We start from the raw sequence: 25,272 nt of genomic DNA, 5'->3' as shown, positions 1-25,272 counted from the left end.
TCATTACAGCTGAGGTCACAATCATGAAGACCACATGCAGACAGGGTTGACCAAGGGAATAGTGTGATTCGGATTTTCCCAAGGGATCCTAATTTGCTCTTCAGACCTCAAATGAAGGCAGAAATTGACCATAATTAACAGTGGGGAAGCAGTTTTGATCTGAAAATCAACAGAAGGCAGATGCTCCCAAAGCCACCTTTACTTTTCTTTACTAGTTCCCCTTTACAGAGAGAACCATGAGACAAGCAAAACCCCGTTAAACACGTATTTTGAATACAGAAGAAAATGGATAGCAGGACTCAGTGATGTTACACTGCCTACACTAGACTTCCTTTTGACACAGATTTAAGTGAAAGGGCACCCACTACTGTCAGGTAGGGTTTCGTGAAGATACAAGCAGAGGACCCCTCAGCCTTAGTACTAAACAACGCTGTCAGTCTCTGCTCCAAGTGAACTCAATGGCAACTGCAGCTGCTCAGAATAGATGTAAATTAGAGCACCACAATAGCATTTTTCCCAGTATATCTAACTATTGCTGAAGAAGACACATGGGAGACAACAATGTCTGGCAGAGAGAGGACTTTATTGGGAATAAAAAGAATTCCTGGGCCAGATGCATCTAAAAGGGCAGCCCTGCTAGACAGATGTAGGTAAGAAAGTGCTGAAATTTTCATTCAGCTATACCATCACATAAAGATAACCTTATCAATAAGGTGACTGAAGTAGCAGCAGTGCCCAATCAAGCTCACAATCTTGGGATCAGTGATACTGAGAAAAGGTTCTGCACTGCATAACTGCAGTCCAAACATACTCAGTTCATCCTTTCAACCAGTACTCTGGCACTATACATGTAGGGCACTCTCTTTCCCCCATCCAATTAAACTAGGAAAGTCAAACCACTTTACTACATTACGTAATTTAAGGTATGTCTACATTAGAAGTACTGCCAGTATAGGTTACTGGCAAAAAGAGTCAAGGCTATACCTGGTTGGGAATAGCTGCCACTTGTGGGAAGCTAGTCAAGCTACACATTAGCTCTGGCAACAAGCGCCAGCACTTCACTCTTGCATGTTTGGCATCCTCAAAGTACAATGTACGCAGTGTATCTGACCAACAAGTTTATATAACAAACACATCAAGCAAGGAAGAGGGAAAAGGACAGAAAAAATACCAGTTTTATTGCTTACCACAAGTCCTAGCACAAGGGTACGCACTCTCTCCCCAATCTCTGGTGAAATGTCATTGCCAAACTGCTGTAAGGTTGTAAGAAATCTCTTCAGTTTGCTGAGCTGCCTAGCTCCACAAGCTGGCGGTAACTGCTGGTTAGCCAGAGAAGAGGAAGAGGAAGAGGATGGCCCATTGCTAAAGCCATTAGGAGGAGATGGAGCTCCATTTAACGCTGTTGGTGAATGGCTAGTGCCATTGGTTACTGAAAGAAAAAGAGACAGGAAGATAAAATAAAGATTGGGGTGGGGGAAGAGACAGAAAGAAAAAGGAGAGACAGAGGGGAAAATCCCTCAGCTTATGTTTTTTGTGCTTGACCTCAAAATTAATTAAGTTGCACAATCAAAGACAATTAGCCTTTTGACAGAGTAATAGTCTGCAGTTTATTTCCCAGTAGCTGGTACTGAACGGTGTACGATTGGAAGTAACAGCAGCTGCCTCTCACACATCCCCTTCAAAATGCTCCTGGACCTGAAAAGCATCATTTGAATACCAGCCTTTTGTCAGAGGATTTTAAAAAGAGAAAGAGAGAAACAGAGAGAGAAAAGGCATGAGTGCATGTATGATTGAAGACCCAAAAAACTGCTCTTTGGGGTAGAAAAAAATGTGCAGACATATTTCATGAAGCCTCAGTTTATCTCTGAATATTTTTACTTGTGTTTTGTACACACGACTGACAGCTGTGTTTATAAAACAGGACTTTCACGTTTTAACCTTACACCACCCAACGAGAAGGTTATTTTTTCCAATACAGATTTCCTAGCTGCTAACATATGAAGCACACAAAGTCATCTGTGCAGGTACAAATGCTGCCATGCTCCCTGTGGCCTGAAGTCTTGCAGCAATGGCATGAAGCTAGACTTCAGAAGACTTCTGAGACACCACAAGCAAATCTCTCTGCTTTCACGTGCCAACACCATATCTCTGAAAACAAAAAAGCAAGCATTTCCCTCCTGTTGCAAGGTTGCTCTGAGAATAACTATCTGAAGCACTCAATTTATAACAACAAGACTCATGCAGACATACTGAAGACAACACAGTTTTTGGCAGTGATTTCGGTTTGATTCTTATCCACACTACAGAAGAGAGCACAGAATCAAACTGAGGACATCCTTTTCCACCCAGGTTAGTTGGAATAGCAACACTCAAAACACACACCATTGAGGTTGTTTGAGTCCAATTTGCTAAAATGACAGCAAATGGCAAGAAAAAGGATGGCTCCCTAGGAATACAAGTGCACCAGCACACAGGCAGGTGTGGGCACACAGCATGTGACTGCACTCAGCAGCAGCTGAGTACAGCTGTGCTCAGCTGGCCACTGCTCCAGAGAAATTTGCTGATTTCTTTTTGGGGATCAGTCAGAACCCATCCAAAAAAAAAACTATAAAAAATCAGGAACTTGCCTACAATTCAAAATGCATAAGAGTATTAGTATAAATTGCTTTCTCTTTAAAAGCACAGCCAAGGAACCTAGCAACCCGAAGAACTGTCAATGTTTTTCAATGACCAGCCTTTCTGAAGCCAAACATCCCATTTTTGTGTCATTTTCTTCATCAGTCAACCTTACTTTTAGCTAGGAAGTCCTTTTTGAGGGTGGACACCTATTACTACATATAAATCACTACCCCGAAACTTTGAAGGAGCTTTTGTTGCCCTAGTGACTGCCTTCTGGAGGCACTACAGAAAAAGCTCTGTTAGTTTCTCCTTGTGTTTTATCCTAGTTTTGGTTGTCTATTCTGTCTGCATGGGCTAGGGAGAACAAGAAGTGGAAAAAAGTAGAAATAGAAAGAAGCTGGCCTCTGCGAATTCAGCTCCATGTGTGACTCCACGCCATGCTCTGAGTGCTACAGAGTGAGATATCTGAGTAAACAAATACATTGTGAAACTTGCATATCAAAAGTCATCATGCCATGAACTTAGAAAATGAGGATTGGGAAGAATAGCAACATGCCCTGACCTAGCCTGACACTACCCAACAACTCTGTCACCAGTAAGGGGCTGCTATAGGCAGAGGGTCCTGGGGCTATGATCAAGAAAGCACAGAAAGGCAGGTAAAGATTTCTCCAACAACAAAAGGAATATAGAAATAGTTCCATGATTTCAGCTCGCTCTTTATAATATTTAAATTTGCCAATTGGCAAAGATCTACATAATTTCTAAAACAAAACTATGTTATTAATACAAAAGAATTTAGCATTTAAAATTTCAAAATAAGACATGTCAAGAATTTTTAATCATCTAAACCAAAGAAAATAAGGATACTCTAGACCAGAAAACAAGTTTGATCTTTCTGGCCTGCAGGCATTCCCACTGCAATAATAATAAATTTAACAGACACTGTGACAGAAGTGACTGTTTACTATACAAGCTAGAACCACTAAGGCCAAAGTCCAAAATCTGACAGGGTAAAAAGCAATTAAAATCAGAATTTTTTTAGACTTTTAGTCTTCAAATAGAGAGCTCCAAATATCCAGCTATGGTTCAAACACCTCCCAAACTGCTGAACTCAATCAAACAAACAAACACTTTTCTAAAAATCTTGTGAGTACACTGAGGACTGTAAGTGTGATTAAAGAACACTGTCATATTCCTTTTATGAGTGCCAAAGATTATCCTGAACTGTGGCAAGGGCATCACACCGGAAAGCTTAATCTGCAGGAGCCCAATCCTGCAAAAACCTAGAAACAATTTAATTTCAAACTGGAGCAGCTCCAGTCTGAAGCTCCACCCAGGATGACTCAGGTGCCGGAGTTAAGCAAAACAGACAAATCTTTGCAGGATCAGGGTCACTGGGTTAAATCTGAGTTTATGTGAATAGCTGGCACAAACCCTCCTCACTGTTTAAATTCAATGTAAATTGTCAGGACAGAGTTCCCTGGGATAAGTAGTACAAAGGCCTCCAGCTGGCCTTCTGCATAGAGGTGAATTTTAAATAAGGTATCTAACAGACAGAAAGGGACTAAACAGACATAGGCAAGACAAATAGAAGATGCTGCCTTCATTCTGTTTAGGCATATGTATTCTACTGTTCTAAAAATGTTTTATTTAAAATGTGAAATGTAAACACATTCTCATGTTTATACTATTACAAGGCAGTATAAGAGACCAAAAAATTTGCAGCTAAATCTTAGTAAGAGAAATGCAGATCATTTCATGGCTGCGAAAAGAATAGTCCAGACAGCATGCCAGATTCAAATCTCAGTTACACTGATACAAATGCAGAGTAATTCCATCACAACTAGTAGAGTTTTTTATGTGTTTATATCAATACACTGAGACAGAGATGCAGCCTCAAGTGATTTAGAGAAGTGAAGTGGTCACAGACTGAAAACCTCTAGATAAAAATTATGACAGGGCTTTAATTTTGGTTTTATATCAATATGAACTAGATATTATACAGCACTTAAATCAGAATTCTTCATTGAAATGTAAGTGGAAGATAAGTATTTTTTCCCTATGAATTATCTCCACTTTAAAAACAAACAAACAAACTCCCTGATGTTTCTATACAAAAGGGAACAGGATCCTATAAACAACAAAAGGGCATGTAAGAGAATATTTCCTGTACTTTTGACAAGGGGACTGATCTGAGCATTAAGTGCATAGGAAACCACCACTTGCTGTTGTTTGACACTGTGGCCAAGTTGTCAGTGAAATAACAACACAACTCGAAGCTGACCATCTTAATACCTTAAAGATGTATTAATCTGTTGAGAGCTTAGTTTTGCTTAATTACTTTAGTGCAGTACAACCAAATGCTGCTCCCACCACATCATGCACGTTTCCCTTTGCATATTTTGGCTCCTTACACACAGAACAGAAAGAAGATGTAAGAAAAGAAAGAAAATAAGACTAATTACACGTTGTGGGCGTGAATGAACTGGTTCTTGGAGCTCCTTGGGTAGTGGGAGGAGGTGGCATGGTTGGAGGCGTCAGCCTGGATTGTGTCTTCACATCCACAGGTGAGTCTGGCATTGTGGAATGCTTCTCAGTGCGATCTGCAACACACACCACAGGAACACACTGGTTTATTTCCCCAAGCACACCCCCTCTGACAAAAACTTAAAAGCTAATGCAAGAAGTGAGCCATTTCAGCATCTGCTGTGAAAGATTGCACCTGATTATCTACTCCAGTGTGCTCTTCACAAATTACATCACCTAAACCTTACCTAAAAAGGTGCAATGCAGGTGGTAAGACCTGACTTGTAGTGGTGCTGCATTATCTTTCAGGGTTTTTTCTAGCATGTACAGATGCTACCTCCCAAGCACTCCTGAAGCTGCAGTAATGCCACCTCCCTTCAAGACTGATGTCAGCCAGGAGGAAAAAAATAGATGAAGACACAAAAAGATAATAAATCTCCTTATGGCAGCTCTTCCAGAACTAAAACCTGAAGCTCTATAGTACAGGTGAGACATTGGGTGGTATACTGGTTGAAGCCAGCTCTCTTCGTGTCTCTTCTTTGTGTCACCTGCCGCCCTCTCCACCCCTTCTCCTTGTAATCATGGAGAGATACTTATGGTAAATACCACACACCTCCTGGATCACTTTACCACAGTGCCACTGGATATTCCCACATTCACCAGAAAAATAAACACAACATGCCAAAATGATAAGTCAATCGCCTCATGTACATACCACTGTTTTTAAATAAGTTTGCACCGTCACACAATAAGAACAACTTTAATTCAAAACTTGCAGGATAAGCAGGAACATACCTACCTGAGAAAACAAAACAAACAAAAGGCAAAACCAGGTAGAAAACTTAACACTTCTCTTGCAACTAAAGATCTAAACATGCAAGACATTCAATATAGAAGCTACAGAAGTGTAATTTCTTCCAACATGTTTTTGGACACTTTTATGTTAAATTTTTTTAAAAACCATGCGAGCCCTTATGTTTCATTTATTAAGAATGGGCAAAACTTGGCAACATTTACCAACTGAAAGCAAAATTAAGGCTTCCTCACTCATGCCAGGAATTTAGCAAGCCATCTTGAGTAAAGATGAGTACAATCAAGTTTAGGTTTTAATGGGAATAAGTTAAATTCTTCCATCTCTTCCTCGGGCAGTCACAGTTATTTACTTATACACTGCTCTACACAAGTCTTCCTGAGCTCCATGAAACTTTTTTGTAAAGCAAGTAAGTGTTGCTGCTAATGGACAAGCATGTAAGTCTGTGGTTTTAATTCAAGACAATAGCAAAGCCCATCATGTTCTATAAATTCTGTCACTCCACTTTGCAACATGTTATCCTTCTTACTAACAAGATATAAACTTCAATGACAAAATCTTATTGGAAATTTGCCCCCAAGAGACAAAAAAATTTTCCCCAATAACAAATTAAATACAATGCACACATTTAACAAATGAAGAGTATGTTTAAAAGAGCCTCAAAACACCAGAAAACTTAAATATGAGAAAGTTACCAAAAGTAACCCCCAAAAAAATTAACAACACATAACAGATACCAATCTTTAGCTGCCTGAAACTGAGGAAACTGAGGAAGTAAGTCCCAGAGGTGCAGCGTGTCAGGTATTGCAATTATAGAAGCCATCTTTGCCCTTTGTAGAAATGCTTACAGGCAATGTTTCAGTTCTCAGGGAAAGGGAGTCATTTCACATAGAATTTAGAGACAACTTTGGGGAAGATGAGCCCCGAATAGGATGAGGGGAATACAGATACAATTTTAAAGGATCTGTGGTGTTGATCTAAGGTTAGATCCTTCCACCTCAGATGTGGAGGGAAGAGTATCCACAAGGATTAGCTTAAATATTAAGGCTGCTACACAGATAAGTGAGGTTTGATTTGCAAATCAAGCAACAGCAAATTATTACATGCTGGAAAACAAAAACAAGTTTCTAAACATATTCTGTACACATTTCCTTTCCATATCCCTATACTAAAACAGTTAAATCTGTATCTCCAACAAGCCATTAATTCAACATAAAGAACTATGAAAACTCATCTTGAAATGTTAATTGCTTCCTTAATAGCCGAATTCATCTTGCACTCACCTCAACCAACCTCAGCAACAAGGGAATAAATAGCTTTCAGCTCATGTTGCAACAGAGGGAAAGAGGCACAGCAGTGAGCCTCAGCCCTCCTAAATAAAGGCAAATATTTCTGCCATGCCAAGAAAGGAGAGAGAAAGGGAGGCTTGCCAGAGCTGGTGGGGAGATAACAGTGGGAACTGCTGGTCCATCTGGTTTTCATTCTGCTAACACTCACATTGAACTGTTAAGGAAGGCAGTCCAGGTACACAGATTTGAAGCATGTGGGAGCGCAGACACAGGCACAGAGGAGATGGAGGTGGGTGGAAGAAGGAGTGAGAGAAATTGAGCTCCTCTAACAGACTGCTGCTCTCAGCAAGCAGGCACAGCCTGTATCCTCCAATTCAGCTGGTGATAACTAAAAGCGATCCTGAGCTGTAACCAACCACATGGCTCCTGCTTCCTCCTTCACTGCATTTCAAAGTTCAGGTTTGATCAGAAACGCATTCAGATTGGAAGGGGGAGACTTTCCCAAAAAGCTGGCAATGTTTTGTTACTTAAATTGAACACGGTAGTGAGAAAAAGTGTTTTGGTTTTGCCCTCCAATTTCAGGTTGCCGCTCTACCATGATCCAAATGGTTTCTACTACCTCAAATAGTGTCTACCACCCAGTTTGCAGACTGCTGAACTTATCCACAGACCTCTGTACTTCTCTTATAAATCTAATAACATTAGGCTTGATTTTTCCCAATTACCCTTCTCTGGACCTCTTAGGGGTAAACACCCCTTTACAGACAAACACCCTTTACAGACCGCTTTTCTTTTCTTAACCTCTCTCTCCCCCTTGCAAAGACCTAACGCCACTCTCCTACTGTATGATTGCAGGCAGATGGATTTATCTCTGATTGTCCATAAGTTCCATAGCCGTGCCTTCTGTAAGGAGATATAAATAAGGCTCCTTTCAAGTACACCTCAAAACACTTCTTACTAGAGTACAAGATTATCTGGTCAGAGCAGAGACTCTCCTTGAGGGTGGGGAAAAGGGGCTTTTGAAGAAGTACAATGCAAAGAGCAAAACTCTTCCACATGCTTGGAAGACACCACCACACCACCCAGGAGAACAGTCTTTGCACCCCTCTTTTCCATTCCCTTTAACAGCAAAACCCCCGTGGGAGCCATTCTGCTCTTACTGCTACTGTTTACCTGCTCCTTGCCTTTCCATATGGCTCCCTGACCTCCGAGGGAATGATGGGACTGAGAGTACCTGTCTACAGCAGCTCTGCACCCACCACTGCCCCACCACCCGCACGCCCAGAGAACCTCAGCAGCTCTTTAAGACATAAATCATTCAGGGGATGAAGCGGTGATGGAGTACAAAGTGAAGCAACCACAAATAAAACCATTAACACTTCTTGCTATATGAACTCCTAAAGCCTGTGGCATCTGATACCTAGCCTAGAACTCTAGGTTCTACAAATCACTATTTATTTTTTAATTAAAAAAAAATAAACAAAACAACCAACACTTTTTACTGTAATGGTTGAAGAATAGCCTGATGATATGAAAGCTAAAGACAAAATGGTATTTAAATCATATTCACAAGCCAAGTTTACTTTAAGTCATGTCATTCCATGAAGATCTTTATGTATGGACATTTTCTATACACACTCTCAGTGGATATTCTGCTATTCATATATTCAGAGGTGATAAGGGTTTGGGAGGGGAAGAAAGAATCCCTTAAGAGGAAAAACTGTAATTTTTACATGTGAAAACCTGCCTTGCTAAGATTTCACGTACATTTGCTCCAGTTTTATAATACAGGGACATATACATTGAATTTTGCTTGAAATTTGGAAGAACTTTCACCATGTCTTAAAATTGCCCAATTTCTTGAATTCAAAAGCATTTTCATGCTCTTAATTCAAACCAAACTCCCCATTTGCAAAGCTATTTCTGACTATCTTTTTTTTTCCGATGGACCCTGACATTTCAAGCAATAATCCTGAATTAGCAGGGACACACCAGAAAGTTTCGTACAGGCAGTATCCCCCAGCGTCACACATTTCAGATTGTGTACACAGAGGGAGTAATTTCTTTCAGATGCACAGATTTTTTTCTACTGAATCCCTCTAAACAGTGATAGACTTGCACTCCTTAGCCCAGTTTGGATCAAATGGGGCTGAAACCAGAGGTCCTTCAAACTGGAAGGAAAAGGAGACATCTGGAACTCATTCTGCAATGTTCACTGCAATCAGTTCAGGATGGAGAAAGATGGTGAAATAATGGTCTAGTCCTAATCCATACACAACCCTCTGGTGCAGCAAAAGACTTAATAAATTCAGAAAATATGTTTCAAGTATGCAGAGATCTAGTGCATTTGCTTTGGATTATATTTTTTATTTAAAAAAAAAGGTAAAACATTTTGAAATGTACATTCTTGAATCTCCTCTACAGCACAGAATGAAGAACTGTGATTTAACCACAGAAGTATTTTGCTCCATTTAAAATTAAAGAATGTTGTAAAACCAACTCTAAATTACGATATTTCTTCTGTGGATTTCTTGTTTCATGAAACTGTACTGTTCTTGTCATTCACTCGGTTTTTATGGCAGAGGTTATTTTTATCACTATATTTAGCTGTTAGGTGAACACTGATATTTACCGTAAGCACAGTCAGCTTCTGATGTAAACAAGGAAGAGACAAAGTAAAACATGCAGGAGAAGGGGCAAAAAGAGATGTGCCTGTATTCAAACTGATTTACTTTACTTCCTGTAATCTAAAAGATTTAGTCCGTTTCTAAAACAAGGTGGCCTTTCATAAATGGCAACATTTCAGCTCCCATGGCACACTTCCAAGTCTAACGCATCAAGGAAAGCTGATGCATGGAACAAAATATGGAATATATAAATACTTTACTGATACCATTTCAATAGCCAATTCAATGTCGAGCATTTCTAGGAGTGGTGTGTTTTCAATTTCCTTTTTTAAATGAAAAAAATTGTGGTATAATACGCTGTGGCATTTATTTTACTTTTAGTTAGTGCAAACAGTTCCAGATGTATACTCAGGCATGAAAGATTCTTAAAAGATGCTCTATATTGATGGTACAGTACTTTCTACTTTGGTGCCAACATGTTAAAAATAAAAATAAAGCTTGCTAAATTAAAAGAGTCCATTGTCTTTTTTTCTTTAAACTCACAGAAAGAGTAAACCCTACACATGACACAAGGGATTAGAACCTGTCTCCACCACTCAAATTATATGAATTGAAACCTAAACCTGTGGGATTTAATACTGATGGTTACCTAGATGCATTGGACTAATTTTGATTATTTTGGGGGGGATAGCATAGAATTTGCCAGCAGGTAACCACAGGTTATGAGTCCCAGTGGCAATGAACCGGGAGACAGACAACCACAAGTCCGTCTAAGAGGACAAATTCCATAGCTCTTCCATCCATAATGCTATCATGCTGCAGTCAGTAACAAACCTTTTCTCTTTCAGATATGGCCAAGCCGCGGAGAACCATTACAAGGCAGTGTTTGTGGAGACTCACAGCTCCTGACTCAGAGACCTGCTGCTACGCAGAGCAGAACAACATTACAAGGTTGCCTTGGTTGAAAAGGACTTGTCTAAGAATGCATGGTAGAAGCCTGATATATATGGTAAAGTCTCCCCACTCCATGCACTGAAATCCTGGAGAAGTCCTGCAAGTCATACAATGCAGCCAATAAAACAGGACATTTGGACAACACCACTGGATGTCTGGGATTTGTTTGAGAGCGATACAGTCTTCATTCCATTCACCTCTTGGCCCTTTGGACTTTTTCTTAATGAATAAATAAGGACCAAAACACAATGGATGTTTTTGTGCTAGAAACAACTGATCTGAAGCAGGCATAATATAGACATAACTTTCTGTCAGCACCAGATGCAGTCATGTTACTGGCCTAGAAAGGAAACGTCACCAGGTTTCCAGTTCCCCCGTAGAGAACTTTTACTCTCTAAGCAATTTGCAGAAGTGAAGGATCAGAATGCAGTTCAGATGCTCAGACTCCATCTTTTGTCACAGAACATTACCCCTGCAACGCTTATCCACCAGGAATGAGAATCTGTGTGGAGTGACTGATGGTATGCACAATAAAGTTTTAAGATGACACAACATTTCACTGCTCCTTTGGCACACTGGGTATGAAGCTCACATGCTGAAGATGACCCTTTTGGAAGAGCAATATCACAATTCTGCTGCAGTCTTATCTTGGTTCTGCTCTGCTGAGGTAGTTGAACAATTCATATCACCAGCTATTCTTCAGAATAAATGAGTACACTCCATTTACCCATTTCTACTCATTTAATGTGCAATTGCTAGAAGGAATTCTGTATCCTGGGAGTTCACCAAAGTTATCTCGGGTCAAGTCATCAGAGTTTTCTTCAGATATGCTAAAAAAAGCCTTGAAATAATGTAATCTCCTCTGTCTTGCAAAAGCTGAAAGGGATTTTTGTGCTAATGTCTCCCAGTTTTGGTAGAGCTTATGCATGATGTAAAGTAGGTGAATGCTTGGTCCATAATGGTACCTTGACTGGTTCTACCATCATGACAGTGAACAAAATGCAGAAGCATTCTCTTTCATTTCAGTTGTCTAGGTGAGAGGTTCTGACTCGCAAAAAAACCTTGGTCCCACACCCATGGCTAGCTGAAGGACAGATAATTACACATACTATAATATAAGCAACATATCAGCTCAATGTCAGAGTTAAGACAAAAATGTTATGGCTTGCTTTGCTTGGACATATTATTTTCTCCTGAAAGAAATAAACTCATCTTACCACAAAATTTCATTTTAAAAGGGGGAAGAGAGTGGAATAGAAAAATAAACTTTTCCCTCTCATTTAACAATCTGACATGTTTTGACAGTTTCAAAACTATCATAAATTCACTTTCAGTTATTCAATAAAAACTGACTCCTGTCAGAATTGCACCTTTTTTTAAATGCCTCTTTTCTCATTCACCCTTCCTGGCTTTGCAGATTTTACCATGTAAAATTGCTTGAATGCAGGAACGTAGGGAAGAAGACAAGCAAAGTAAGTGCCAAATTGTGGTAACTGCCCGAAGTTTCCATAAGCCCTCAGAAAATAAAGTCTACAAGTTCCTTCATTATGGCTGAATACACACCAAGTGGCCTGTAATGAAGGTGAAGACAATGTGGATTTATTCTAAATATCCCACCAAGCATCTAGAAAATGCCTCTATGTGTGGATAACTTATGTAGATTACAAGGAAATAGTCCCATAATCAGTGATAAAATGCTATTTTCCTGTTTACAGTTTCCTGGATCTTTTCTTTTTGTTGACAAGCTACCAAACTAAGAGCTGCGTGTTTTGCGTGGTTGTCTTGCGTTTCACATCACAGGAACTATTACTGCTATTCCAAAACCAGCTCACTGAACACTGAGGCCCAAGTGAAGCAATGAAGTGGTGCTCACCGCCTCCAGCATGAAGAACTGAAGAACAACCAGAGCAACTGCTGGCCAAATCCACGCCCCAGCCTGCCCTACAAGCTACAGGTGACCACCTCTCTACATCAGCAATCACTCTCTTCACTTAGAGAAAACCACTGGTATGTTTTCAGATGCTGTTTCCCAAAGGCTCTCCGACCAGTAACTCATTTCCTTTCTGTACCATCTTCTCTGGAACACCTACCCTTGTCAGGATTACATGTTACTTGGCAAACCACAGATGAAGGTAGACTGATATCAAAGAAATGCAAATGCCATCAGCATCAAATGGGTAATGTTTGTATGCTCTTATATACTCGACCACACACAGCACACATCCTTCCCACCTGAAGTGAGAAGATTTTCTCTCCCAACACCAACTGGAGTTTCCTAACTTGGTCTGCAGGGGCATATTTATGTTTTTAATCCAAAGTTTGTACAGGCCTAAATTAACAGTAAATCATAGAACCATAGAATGGCCTGGGTTGGATGGGACTTTAAAGATCATCTAGTTCCAACCTCTCTGCTATGGAGAGGGACACCTTTCCCCCAGACCAGGTTGCTCAGAGCCCCATCCAACCTGGCCTTGAACACTTCCAGGGATGGGACATCTGCAACTTATTCGGGCAACATGTTCCAGTGCCTCATCACCCTCACAGTAAGGAAATTTTTCCAAATATCTAATCTAAACCTACTCTCTTTCAGTTTGAAACCATAGTTTGTTACACACAGCTAAAAGTCTGAAGTAAAATAATCATAAACTCTTTTACTTTTAATGCACCTACTATATAAAGTGTAAAGCATGGATGCACTCATTTTAGAAAAGTCCTAAGAGAATACTGATACCAGTATTTAATTAGATTTAACTAGAACTGAAGTCTCCAATATAGACTAGGTAAAATAATCTAGGATAACTTATTTAGATTCAGGGAAACTGTAGGTATTAAATTACTCTGCCAGTAAAAAAAGTTATTATGGTAATATTTTTAAGAGGCATTGTTTATATTTATATAATATGCCAGAAGTTCTTTAGGTTCAAAATCAAACATGGGTGTACGTGGTAGTATTTTCCATGGTTATACAACTGAAAAGATGTCACAGGGACTACCAAGAAGGTAATGGATATACATCTGGCTTTGCTTGGTTTTAAACTGTGGAATTTGTCATGGACAAGTCAAGATCCTGTAAGGTGTGAAATGGTGTTGGCCAGCCTGGGGCAGGCTGCTCCTCATCTTGTGGATCAAGGTCCCAAATCCCTGCTCTACCTGGATGTGCTGTTTTACCCATCCAAGAACCCAATTACTCTCAGTGATATTTCAAACAATGGAAAGTCTGTTCCATTAGACCAGATGTGCAGGTCTGGGGAGGAAGACCTTACCCTAAGACCAAAAGCAGGGTCAGCTAAATTCCTTCTGCACAAGTATCAGTATGCCATGAGGAAATCTGCTAATTTCTATCGTCTAACATAGACAGCTAAATTAGCACACTAGACTTTCCATATAATCAGTAAATAATTAGAACTTCTAATTTTTTAGTCTCTAAGGCTGCTAAATCACACAGTATAAATATTCCTTGTATAGATCTAGGTCCTTTGTCTTGTGAGAACCAGAGGCATTCAGACTGCTTTTGCAGAGTGGCTGTTGTAGAATTCAGGTCCTCAGTCACTAAGCATTATAACCTGGTCTCTATTCAGGCATGTACTATCTGCCAATGAAAATACACAATGAAGCATATTTCCACCAGAAACACTTGCTCAGATGGTGGCACTGTTACTTACTGCCATTACCAGCAACACAAAATTGGAACTAAACACTTTCCCCCATCTCAGTATTACACACTGACAATCTTCCAGTAATGCAATTTATTACCTTAATCAGTACTTCGGCATTTCTGGAAATACATACTTTGGAAGACTATCATTTCACATCATCAGATGATGCCATTAAAGACATCTTGTATTTACATGACTGACTGTCTAGACAGAGTGTGAGAAGATACTCATTATTAGTTACGAGTCAGCTCCTTCTCGATGCCGCATGTCACACCAACTGTCTTTTATTCTGGGCACTGCCTCACACCTGAATGCAGCAGTAAGCATATGAGAAGGTGGAAAGAGATTCTCAGAAACTTCCCATGAAATTAAGACCCAAATACCTTCTTAGGTGAGGCAATACTACTTATTGACAAATAAGCTCAAAAGCAAAACAAATGCTACCACTAGCAAAACCAAAAGGGTATTTCGAATCATCTGGCCTAATATATCACATGCATACTTGAATGTGAATATGAAATAATATAAACATGTAAAGGAAGAGGGAAAGGAAGGAACACGTGTATGTCGTGTAAGACTAACAAGAGTGAAACCAGATTAAACCCCCTTCCAAAGCTGGTAAATTCACACAAATTCACATTGGCATAGAAATCAGGTGATCTCACCCAGGAAGAGACATGCTGGGTTAGCCTTGCAGGGAGACTCCAGACCCAGAAACACTCAGAATATGTGCTTAACTATAGACACTGAAAGCAGCTGTAGGTAAACTAATGAGACCACTCACAGGGCATACAATTACACAAAGCACTTCTAGACCTTAAAGCATCACAGCAGTCTTAGTCTTGCACAGTAAAGCTTAAAACTTCCTTCTTTCAAAGTATCTTCCCTATCTTTTGAATTTTAAATATCAGATCACAAAAAAAAATCACCCAGCTGAAGCCTAAATTGAAAGAAAAATCAGCAATTATTACAGAACCCACAGATAATATAACCAAAATTTTAAAACAATTTCAGGTGTCATAGCATTGCCATGCCTGACACTTATACAAAACATGCTTCATTTCAAGCCCAGCAGATTCAAATTAAATGTTTTGGGGTGTTTCCCAAATAAATACATTAAAAAGGTTTTTATATTTATAGAACCTTTATTCATCAAGCCAGCTAAGCCATTACTCCAACACAGCAATTTAATATTGACCTTTGTGGATCAGTGCAGCTTCCGTGGGTTACTTCTGTATATGCATGTGCGCGTATGTGCACACGCACGAACATATGTGATCAAGTTTTACTTACTTGGGTTTGTACGGCAAGTTTTCTTGTACATGAAAAAAAATCTTATGAAATGCAGATTTAACTCTCTCTGTGCTGTGAAAACACCCCCAACATTTGGCTCTGGGTCTTCTTGGGTACATACATTTTGCGTTCCCGAGAAATGCATTAACCAGAAGAGAGGCCATTTTTATGAGAAAGAGAAGAAGCTTCCCGGGAAGGATGGAAACCCTACGGCGGGGCAGAGGGTATCCGAAGGGGGCGGCAAGGCGGGCTCTGCCCGCGGGGACGCGGCGGCCCCGGGATGCCCCGCGGGAGCACCGGGACCCCGGGCCGAGCGCGGCGCCGCCCGGGAACGTCTACAGGTGAGCGGGACACCACTAGAGGGAGCCGACACTGTGCGGCGGCACAGGGAAAAACTCCCTTCCCAGACGGAAAATTCAAAATAAACGGCAAGGTACTCAAAAAGCCAAGAGGAGATGCTTTAAGAAAAGTTCTTTCCAATATCTTCAGCCATGCAATACAGGAAGGAAAGCCTGTGATACCGCGTGTGTACGTAGACAATCAGTATGAACTATTCTGTTTGCACAATACCAAACAGCTATAACCATTTCTTTCTCAAAAGAGCAAATAGGCAGCACTAGTTGCAACAGAAGACCTTTTTCAGTGCCTCCTATCATCACCTCTCTACCCTAGTCAAACAAGTTAGATGTTCCCCACGCCTCCCCAGTTTACACCTCCCCCCACACCTAACCCTGTTTTGGAGAAAGGGGAACTGCAGCAGGCAGCACAACAGGCAGTGTCATGACTACAACTGCACACTATATCCAGTCATAGGAACCCGGATTGTGCTCTCACAACTACAGCCACACGATAATGCATGAATTTGAAAATACCCTGCCAAAATTTAACACCATTTCTTTTTTGCACCAAAACACTGAAAACCGAACAAAACCTGGTATTTGCTTCACATCTATAATCAGTCAGAGATATCAAATGGCAAGCAGGGAAGAAATAAAGGGAAAAAAAATACCAGGGTGGCTCACATAGATCTTTATAAACATCCTTCCAGCACCCACATACGTGCTAAACCTCAAGGGCAGAGACAATTCAAAATGATAGAGAGATAGTGACTGCACTGGGATCTCTTGTGAGAACATGTTTCTTTATGGTCTTCCCTTGGAACAGAAGATGTGAAATACATCAGTAGTTGTCTGGTAGGCTTTAAATTGCTTGGATATGAAGAAATTAAGAACTGCTTAACTGCAACAGCTATCCCCAGCAAACTCCAAAATTAAGAAAGTAAAACTAAAAATGAGAAAACAGCATACTTGGATTAAATACTAAACAGTTAACAAGAATAACTGTCCTGAAATGAGTTCCCATCCATTATCTTTTCCATAATTATTGCAACAGAGCAAGTAGCCTCAGTAACCGTGCATACAAATGACTTATTAGAAACTTAGCAGGTCATTTCCAAAGGTGATTATGAGCCCTGACTTACAGAGCTACTGCGGCTTGCACATAATTCGGTTCAGTACCAACAATCTGCACAAAATTAAGATAAAATGTGTTTTCAAAACACCAAGTGGAAATAAACTTTCAGAAACTAGAAGAAGGTATGAGGTGGCAAACACTGATGAATAAAATGCAGTTATTTCCACACATGAAGTGTTAAAAAATTCAGTTTTGCCTGTGCTCTGGTGTCAGGAGAATGGAAAGGAGGTAGCAATTATATGTTAGATAGAGTTCTTACAATGCCCCATGCTATAATTAAATAATGATGAGTGTAACGGTGAAAAGTCTAAGGTTAGACAGAATAGATTAAAATCATAGAAGGCCATCAGAGTGGACATCTGCTATAGATCAAGTAAGGACAGCAAAAACGTGTGGGTAGATAAAGATACCACAACAAACTCCTTAAAAGAGTTATTGCAACAGGATGCTCTTCATCTCAATGGTCCTTCTTGGCCCTGTTTCTTAATGGGCAGCTCTTTGTGCTATTGCTATAAGTGAACAAGCAATAGAAAATATCAGAAAATTATTCAGAAGCGCCATTTAAGGAGAGCAATAAAGAACAGGAGCAGAGATCTGCAGCTTCCCCAGTTGCTGAGGTTGTTAAGAAACAGCAGGAGAGGCAGAAACAGACCCTGGCACTCCCACTGTGAATGGCTTGGTCATGTTGTAAAGAAATTAACTGAGCAAAACCAGAATAGCTTCACTTAAAATGTGCAGGGTAAAAAGGTTAGAGGAAGCATACCAAGCTACATTAACCAGAAGAAACAAAAGAAATATCAGTTTTCATTAATATCAAATAGATAAATAAGAAAATGAAAATATAAAAACCTTCAATCTTAGCTGAAACTAGACAAAGATTGTGACAACTAACAAATATTGACATAGCTTGGGTTTAAATCTGTCTTAATGACTGAGAAAGAAATGGACAAGGAGGGTACCAAACTCGGACAAAAAATCCTGATTTTGGAAATCTGTATGTCATGTTTTTTACAGGAAGGAGCAAAATTGAAAATGAGATTTCTATACTGATAGCTCTTCTCTCACTTTCTCTTCTAGCACAAAAAGAGAGAGGAGATAAAACAAACCCAGAGAGGTATTATTACACTGTTCAGTCAGGCCCAGGATCTCAGGAGTCTCTCAACACACCTTTCCTTTCCTCCAGCAATCCCAAACCCTTGCAAGAACAGGGACAAGAAACTGCATGGCCCCATTGGCTCTGCAGGGAATCATCAGCCTTCTATCTATTGCTCTCCCACTTCTTCTGTTTCTTTTTCTTATTATTTAAAACAATTTCCCTTTCTCTTTTTTTTAAACCATCTCAAATGTAAACTTTAAATACATGCTCTACATCATGTTATGTCATACTGGAACAAACAGCTCCTTGAAAGGCTGAACATCACTTGTGATTATTTATCTAAAAGCTTTGTTTTCTTTTCTTTGAAACTGTGTGTATTTTGTTGGACTGCATCTACTGACAGCTAAACTCCCAAGCCTTCAACCTGCCATCTCAAAGAAGCTGATTCAAAAGAGTCCAAGTAGAGTTTACTGTTAGTCTGTAATGAGAGTAAAATTACAAATCTCTGTACCAAAAGCCAGCTGCTTCATTCTTAACTCTGATCCCCCCCTTTTCTTTTGCATTATAGCTAGCATACAGCTGCAATAAATGTGGCTCTTCTCACAAGCCGTGCAGATGTTAACAGTTCTGTAGGACATCAAGAAACATTTCAAGAATCTTGTAAGTGCTGACTAAACTTGCTTGAATTACCCACGCTACCTCCTCCACATTCCTATTCAGAAACATTAGCCTTCCTGAATGTATTAAGGAAAAAAAATAATTACCATTTAAGCCAAAGCATTAATACCTAGGTTTAAATGCACTATCAATAAACAACGAATGTTCTTAAGCCACCAGACAACAGATATTCAGATAGTGAACAAAAAGAAGACAATTTATTCTTTGTCAAGATGAGTAATGCATTTTTTTCTTTTCTTATCTGTGCAAGAGTAGCTAAATGACTGTCTGCAAATACATATTTATAAAAGTCACGGCTGGATGTATTTGAAAGAATGGATCATAACTAGAGCAAGATCTTTTCTTTTCTAGTAATCAAGTGGATTAATACGAAATTAGAGTGAAGGAGTTCAAAGTGCTACCTAGTACATTTTTATTAAAGTTATATTAGCATGACAGTCATATGCTTTAAAGATTAAGCTAAAGCCTCAAACCACAGTTGGTTCTGGGCAGCTGAAAGAGTCCAGCTGGGCAGGTAGAGGACTAGATACCAAATGCATTAAGTGAGTCTGTATTAGAGATGATGTTTTAATATTCTTCCTTCTTCAAGCAGTGTGCCAATTTTGGCTGGGGTAGAGCTAATTTTCTTCATAGCAGATAGTGCAGGGCTGTGTTTTGGATTTGTGCTGGAGACAGTGTTGGTAACACAGGGATGTTTTAGCTGTAGTTGAGCAGGGCTTACACAGAGTCAAGGCCTTTTCTGTTTCTCACCCTACCCACCAGCAAACAGGCTGAGGGTGCACAAGGAGTTGGGAGGGGACACAGCTGGGACAGCTGACCCCAACTGACCCAAGAGACATCCCACACCATGTGATGTCATGCTCAGCAATAAAACAGAGAGGAAGCTTGGCTGGGAGGCTTCAGCATGGGGACTGGCTGGGCATCAGTCGGTGGTGAGCAGTTGTATCACTTGACTTTCTTGGGTTTTATTTCTTTCTCTCTGCTATTTTACTTTTCATTACAATTAACCACTATTATTATTATTGTTGTTGTTATTGTTATTATCGCAATTACTACTACTATTTTATTTCAATTATTAAACTGTTCTTGCCTCAACTCACGAATTTTCTCACTTTTACCCTTCCAATTCTCTTCCCCCCAACCTGCTGGTAGGGAGTGAGCAAGCAGCTGTGTGAGATTTAATTGCCAGATGGGGTTAGACCACGACAAGCGGCAAGTCTAGTCTCCTTTTTTGGGGTAGGTCTTTCAAAACACGTGAAGCAGTTTAGAAGATCAGCCATCAACAAAGCCAATGAGACACGTACTCATGTATTACTCCAGACACTTGAAAATCCCACATCAAATATCCTACCCTGTGTGTAAACTTCACACTTTGAAAACCCGCTGGAAAGAGGGCTGCAGAGCGATTCACAGCACTGAGCCATAAAGAGATCACAATCTTAGACAAGTTCAGAAACAAAATGTGCAGTCGAGAGTGTCTATGGCACAGTTTTGAGACTGTCTCCAGTCAAGTGTCAATCTCAGCAGAGTTTCAAAGAGGACAGGGTAGGGAGAAATAAAACGAACTTATCAGTATATTTCCTGCAAGGAATTGACAAAAAGACCTCACTCCTACAAAGACCTGCTCAACTTCAGATACTTATCCTATTATGTAGCACTCTTGAAGTTAAAATCAAGTCTTTCAAGCTGTGGGGTACAAATAATTTACCATGAAATGTGGAATTCAGGGTATTGTTTGTTCCTTGATTTAGCAATACAGGAAATCTGAATATAAAGCAGATTTTCAATGTGCTATTTTCTAAATGCTTCATGACACTGCTTTTAGAGTAATTTCATCAAAATATCATAAAAGTACATTTAAGCATTTTGAGATAAGCAAAAAGACAATAGACTACAACCTTAAAAAGAAGTTAATGTAATATTAACAGAAGCTCTGTAATTAGCTAGTCCAAAAACCTCAAGCCATCTTCAAGCTTCCCTAAACAAAACAAATTGGAAGGAGAGAGCAGGAAGAAAAGAACTAAGAAAAGGAGGGGGAAAATAAAGAGAGAGGAAAGAAAAGCCACACGAGCCAGAGTCCCTCAGTGCTGTTATTTCTCCACAAGCGGAAATGCTCAGTTCAGTCATTAGAAGTTCAGTTCAGGCTTAGAAGGCATAAACATCATTGAAATTCAAAGGCAGCTCCGAGAAAGAGGACGCCTCAATTGGTATGCAAGTGGTGTTTTCTCGCCCTGAATACATTATGAACTTGCAGCATGCTAATATGCCATGCTATCATAAGCACCAGATGGAACAGTAGGCAGTATATGTCCCATCAAACCTCAGGAAGATGTATTAATGTTCCTGCTCTTTTTTTTCTTCCCCTCCCCTCCCCCTTCCCTACTACAACCCCTCAGCTGTGTCCCCAGACTGGCACATTTCTTAGCATCAGTCACCTGCTCCCAAAGCACAGTTCTCCAGGGTTGCCTCATCTTCACCAGGTGGTGCCAAGCTTCTTTTCAATCTTTTTTATCGCAGAAGGTAAAGGCCACAAGACGTGTCAGGCTGTGCTTACTGAAGGGTATCGAGTACAAAAGATAACATCATGAGATAAATGATAGATGAAGAAAGACTTTGGGTTTAAAGCTAGAAACAATAGTTTTAAATTATATATAAGCAGTGCAGCACAAATTTGCCCCTCAGTACTATTGGTGAATGAAGAACTGGGAGGCAGCAGCAAAGATGCAAATAAACCAGAGGAAACTGGATTAAAGATCTTTGAATATAATTTCTTTTTTCACCACACTGGAAACCTTTTCAGAGGAGATGTACACAGTTCAACAGCCATTTATAGAGTAGGGGAAGGGTTTAATTTTAAATCAGAGTGTGAAAATGGAACACAGGAAAATTAGATCACATGATTTTGATTTTTTTAAATATATATTATTCTAATGACATTCCTTGGCTTTTATGGCTAACAATTTTCTTGGAACAGTATGTATGATTCTAAAGACATGCAGAATTTTTAATATTGCTTTGCATCATTTATTAATTCAGTCCCAATTTGGTTTTATATGACTGAAGAAAAATGTAATCTAGTATTCTGTAAGAAAATATGTGCATACACATAGAAAATTAAAGCACATGTTTTCTGGTATCATCTGAATTTTTCCTATCTATTCATAGAAATATACCTCCTATTGAAACGTATGGTTTGCAAGAAAATTATTTTCTTTTTCTTTTCCTTTTACTGGGCCCTTCAAAATGCAAAATAAGGTCCTCAAGACTGAAAAGTAAGAGTCTGTGAATTCAAACACAATTAAGAAAGACGTGAGATGGCTGAAGACAAAAAAATCAGCTTTAAACATTTGAAGTTTCAATGTTCAAGTATTTTTAAACAGGTTTGTTTTTCAGAGAGAAGCCACATCACTAAACATTTTGCTAATATCTGGTATTTTAGAAACTACCTGCTGATTTACAAACAGCTATGCATGTAAATCTATTATTTTCCTAATAACATTCACCTTCTCATAAATATAGATTCACCTTCTCATAAATATAGTCTAATTCTAAAAGATGCTGAATATTCACAACTCACACAAACTTTTCTGAGAATTAACATTGCTCAAAACCTGATAAGAGCTAGATACAGAAGTTATCTCTTGAATGCATATGAAGGGTTTTTCCAACTATTAAAGGTCTGGTTGACAGGGATTTCCCACCACACATCCAATCTTAACTAAAATAAAAAAGTTACCTTTTCCTTTCAAACGGAGCATGTTATGACTTATTCACAAATAATAGGCATTATTCTAGGATCTGTTAAGATCAGATAGACTTTAATGCAAGGATATCTTAGGGACTGACTCAAAAATGAGACCAATTTTTTTCTTTTTTCTCTTCCTATTGAATATTGGGGGTTTTTTTGTTTCTTAATACACAGCCTTTAAGTGTAATTTGCTAGATTATGATTTGCATTGTGCAAATAAGTCTATTTAAGTCCATTATCCTGCCTTATAAAGTAATTTCTGACACTTTAACAGCACTCAATTTAATTACAACACACTGAAACAGTAGAGCTGACTCCCAGAGGAACCAGTCTGGATCACAAGATGATATATACTAGTTCCTGATCAGCTTTCAGCATCAGATCCACAATCAGCTGTTTAAAAAACAGCATCAGAACATCTGCATCATCATATTATTTTGTGCCAAAAAGCCATCCAAAAGCCAGCAATTGCATGCAACAATGTGCACATATCCAGACTGGTAAGCAGACATACTTAAAACCCAGCAGTTTTACTGTAATGACTAAAGGAGAAAAAAAAAAAAAAAAAGGCTTTGATTTTGATTCAGTAAGCATCAATTTCTGCAGCAGAATCCCCATTGGGTAATTCATCAAGGCATCTATTCTATATCTAGTGTGGCAAGACAGCGAAAACACTTACAGGCTCCAAAAAGAAAAACACTTGTGACAAAACTATTTAACATTCCTGGTGATTAAGCAATAGACACTCATTATTTCAAGACTGTCTTGAACCAATGTCCCAGACAAAACCATGCAATCATATCTGCTGCTGTCAGGATGAAATCAAGGCATGATGATTTTCTATATTCCTTCAAGAAAAAGCAAGTTATTTAGCAGCATCCACAAAGCTCTTTCTGAGAAAACATAGAAGTTAACTAAGGAAAGAGTGTATCATTTCTCTTGCAACTCTACAGAGAGATGCAGGTCGATACCTGAAATTTAGGTAGTATTTTTACCTTTGGAGCTTTTACAGACTCTTGAGAGCAGTTTGAATCAAAACCTTTAAGGCAACGTAAATGAAAGGATTCTGTTTCTGCTGGTCTCTGGAGATTAAATACCATTACTTTCCTTCCTAAAAATGAAAGGAATTGGAAATTACTACTCTATCAATTGACATGCCACAGGCAGAAGACTGGCAGGTCAGCTGAGAAGCAACCATGCAAATCCAACCCAAGATGTGGTTCCATCTATGCAGAGGAGTCTGAAGAGGGCAAAGAAAGACTGTAACACCAGCTTTCCCAGCAGAGAATTTGCTAGGCATGCTCTGTAGACTCTGCTTTCAAACCAAGCTCTCCATCAAAGTTTCATGCACAGGTTCATCTCTTGTGCAGCAGCCTCACTTAATAAATATAGAAAACCCAAATACATATTCGCTTTTCCAACTAGAGAATAATGTAAAGAGAGATGTAAGTAAATTAACAAAAATAGATAAGCATTCTTCAAAATACGTTAAAAATTTAACATGAGAAACACAAATAGTATTCCCAGAGAGGCCACCATCTCACTTCTCTATTTGCAAGGGGACAATGAAGTGCTCATATTGACTATTAGGAATTCATAAAAGTAAAATATACATTTGTTACTGCACAGATCCCCTTTAAAAATGCAAAGGACTGCTTTTGTTTCTGAAGATACAATGCAGTGAAATGCTGATGTCGGTGTAAAATAATCAAATGTTGATTTTAATGAAGTAATTTAAATTACTTCCAAAATCTAATATGTATGAGATGGACAGAAGCTCTCTTTTGGGATCCTAGAGTGAGGAGATCCTACAGTGCTGTGGAAGTATGAACTCAACCAATGTGGACCACTTGAATTCTAGAAACTGAGTTGTCCTTCCTCTGCCAGTGGAGAAATGAAAACTAAAAACATCAAGCCCAAAGACACAGTAAACTGTTGCAAACTAGTTTCCAAGAATAAAACTGATGATTTTCAAAGCTATTAAATGACAGTGCCATCTGACCTCGCTGGATATCTAATTATACTCCTTTACAGACATAACCACAGTTACTTTAATGAGCATCTTTCCTCTTTCTTTACTGTGTTAGTAACTCTCAAGGTCCCTGTGTTTCACTCAGGATTTCGCTTTCAAAACTGATTGAAATCCCAGTTCTTTCTCAATGAGATTATTGCATATCCCTGTTTTTTACAGATCATTTTTGTACATTGCAGTGTTTATAGTCTAAAATGTCAAAAACAGTGTATCTAGTACAGTTCCAGCCAAAGAAAAGCAGCTATAAGAAACAGTAACACTGTCACAGAAAATGACCCCTTCTAAATTTCAGTTAGACAAATTTCTCCTAAATAGAATACAAATAAGTGTGTGCAAATCTAGCAGATATAATTACGCAATCGACAATTATGTGGTGAAATGGACTGGAAAAATAAAATTAAAACAATAAATGTTAATTTGTATTTGCTAACCACGAAAGATGTGGATGGTGCTTTGCGAGGCGCAAAATC

The 25,272-nt window shown here is 39.2% G+C and overlaps 1 protein-coding gene across 6 annotated transcripts in view; it reads right to left on the bottom strand.

Annotated features, from left to right (window-relative positions):
- RUNX1T1 (RUNX1 partner transcriptional co-repressor 1) overlaps positions 1–25,272 on the bottom strand; it is a 112,249-nt gene that overhangs the window by 44,579 nt on the left and 42,398 nt on the right. For all 6 annotated transcript variants that reach the window (XM_008922106.4, XM_018078610.3, XM_018078617.2 and 3 more), the window contains 2 exons: positions 5,085–5,222; positions 1,188–1,429 (listed from right to left, as the gene is read on the bottom strand). In XM_008922106.4, the coding sequence (XP_008920354.1) occupies positions 1,188–1,429; positions 5,085–5,222 (380 nt within the window). The remainder of the gene's footprint in view (positions 1–1,187; positions 1,430–5,084; positions 5,223–25,272) is intronic.

The sequence above is a fragment of the Manacus vitellinus genome, unplaced genomic scaffold (genome assembly GCF_001715985.3).
Source record: "Manacus vitellinus isolate BGI_N305 unplaced genomic scaffold, ASM171598v3 scaffold_1_pilon, whole genome shotgun sequence".
Classification (NCBI taxonomy): domain Eukaryota; kingdom Metazoa; phylum Chordata; class Aves; order Passeriformes; family Pipridae; genus Manacus; species Manacus vitellinus.
The sequence above is the reverse complement of the archived record's forward strand: the minus strand, read 5'-3'. Positions and strand labels throughout refer to the sequence as shown.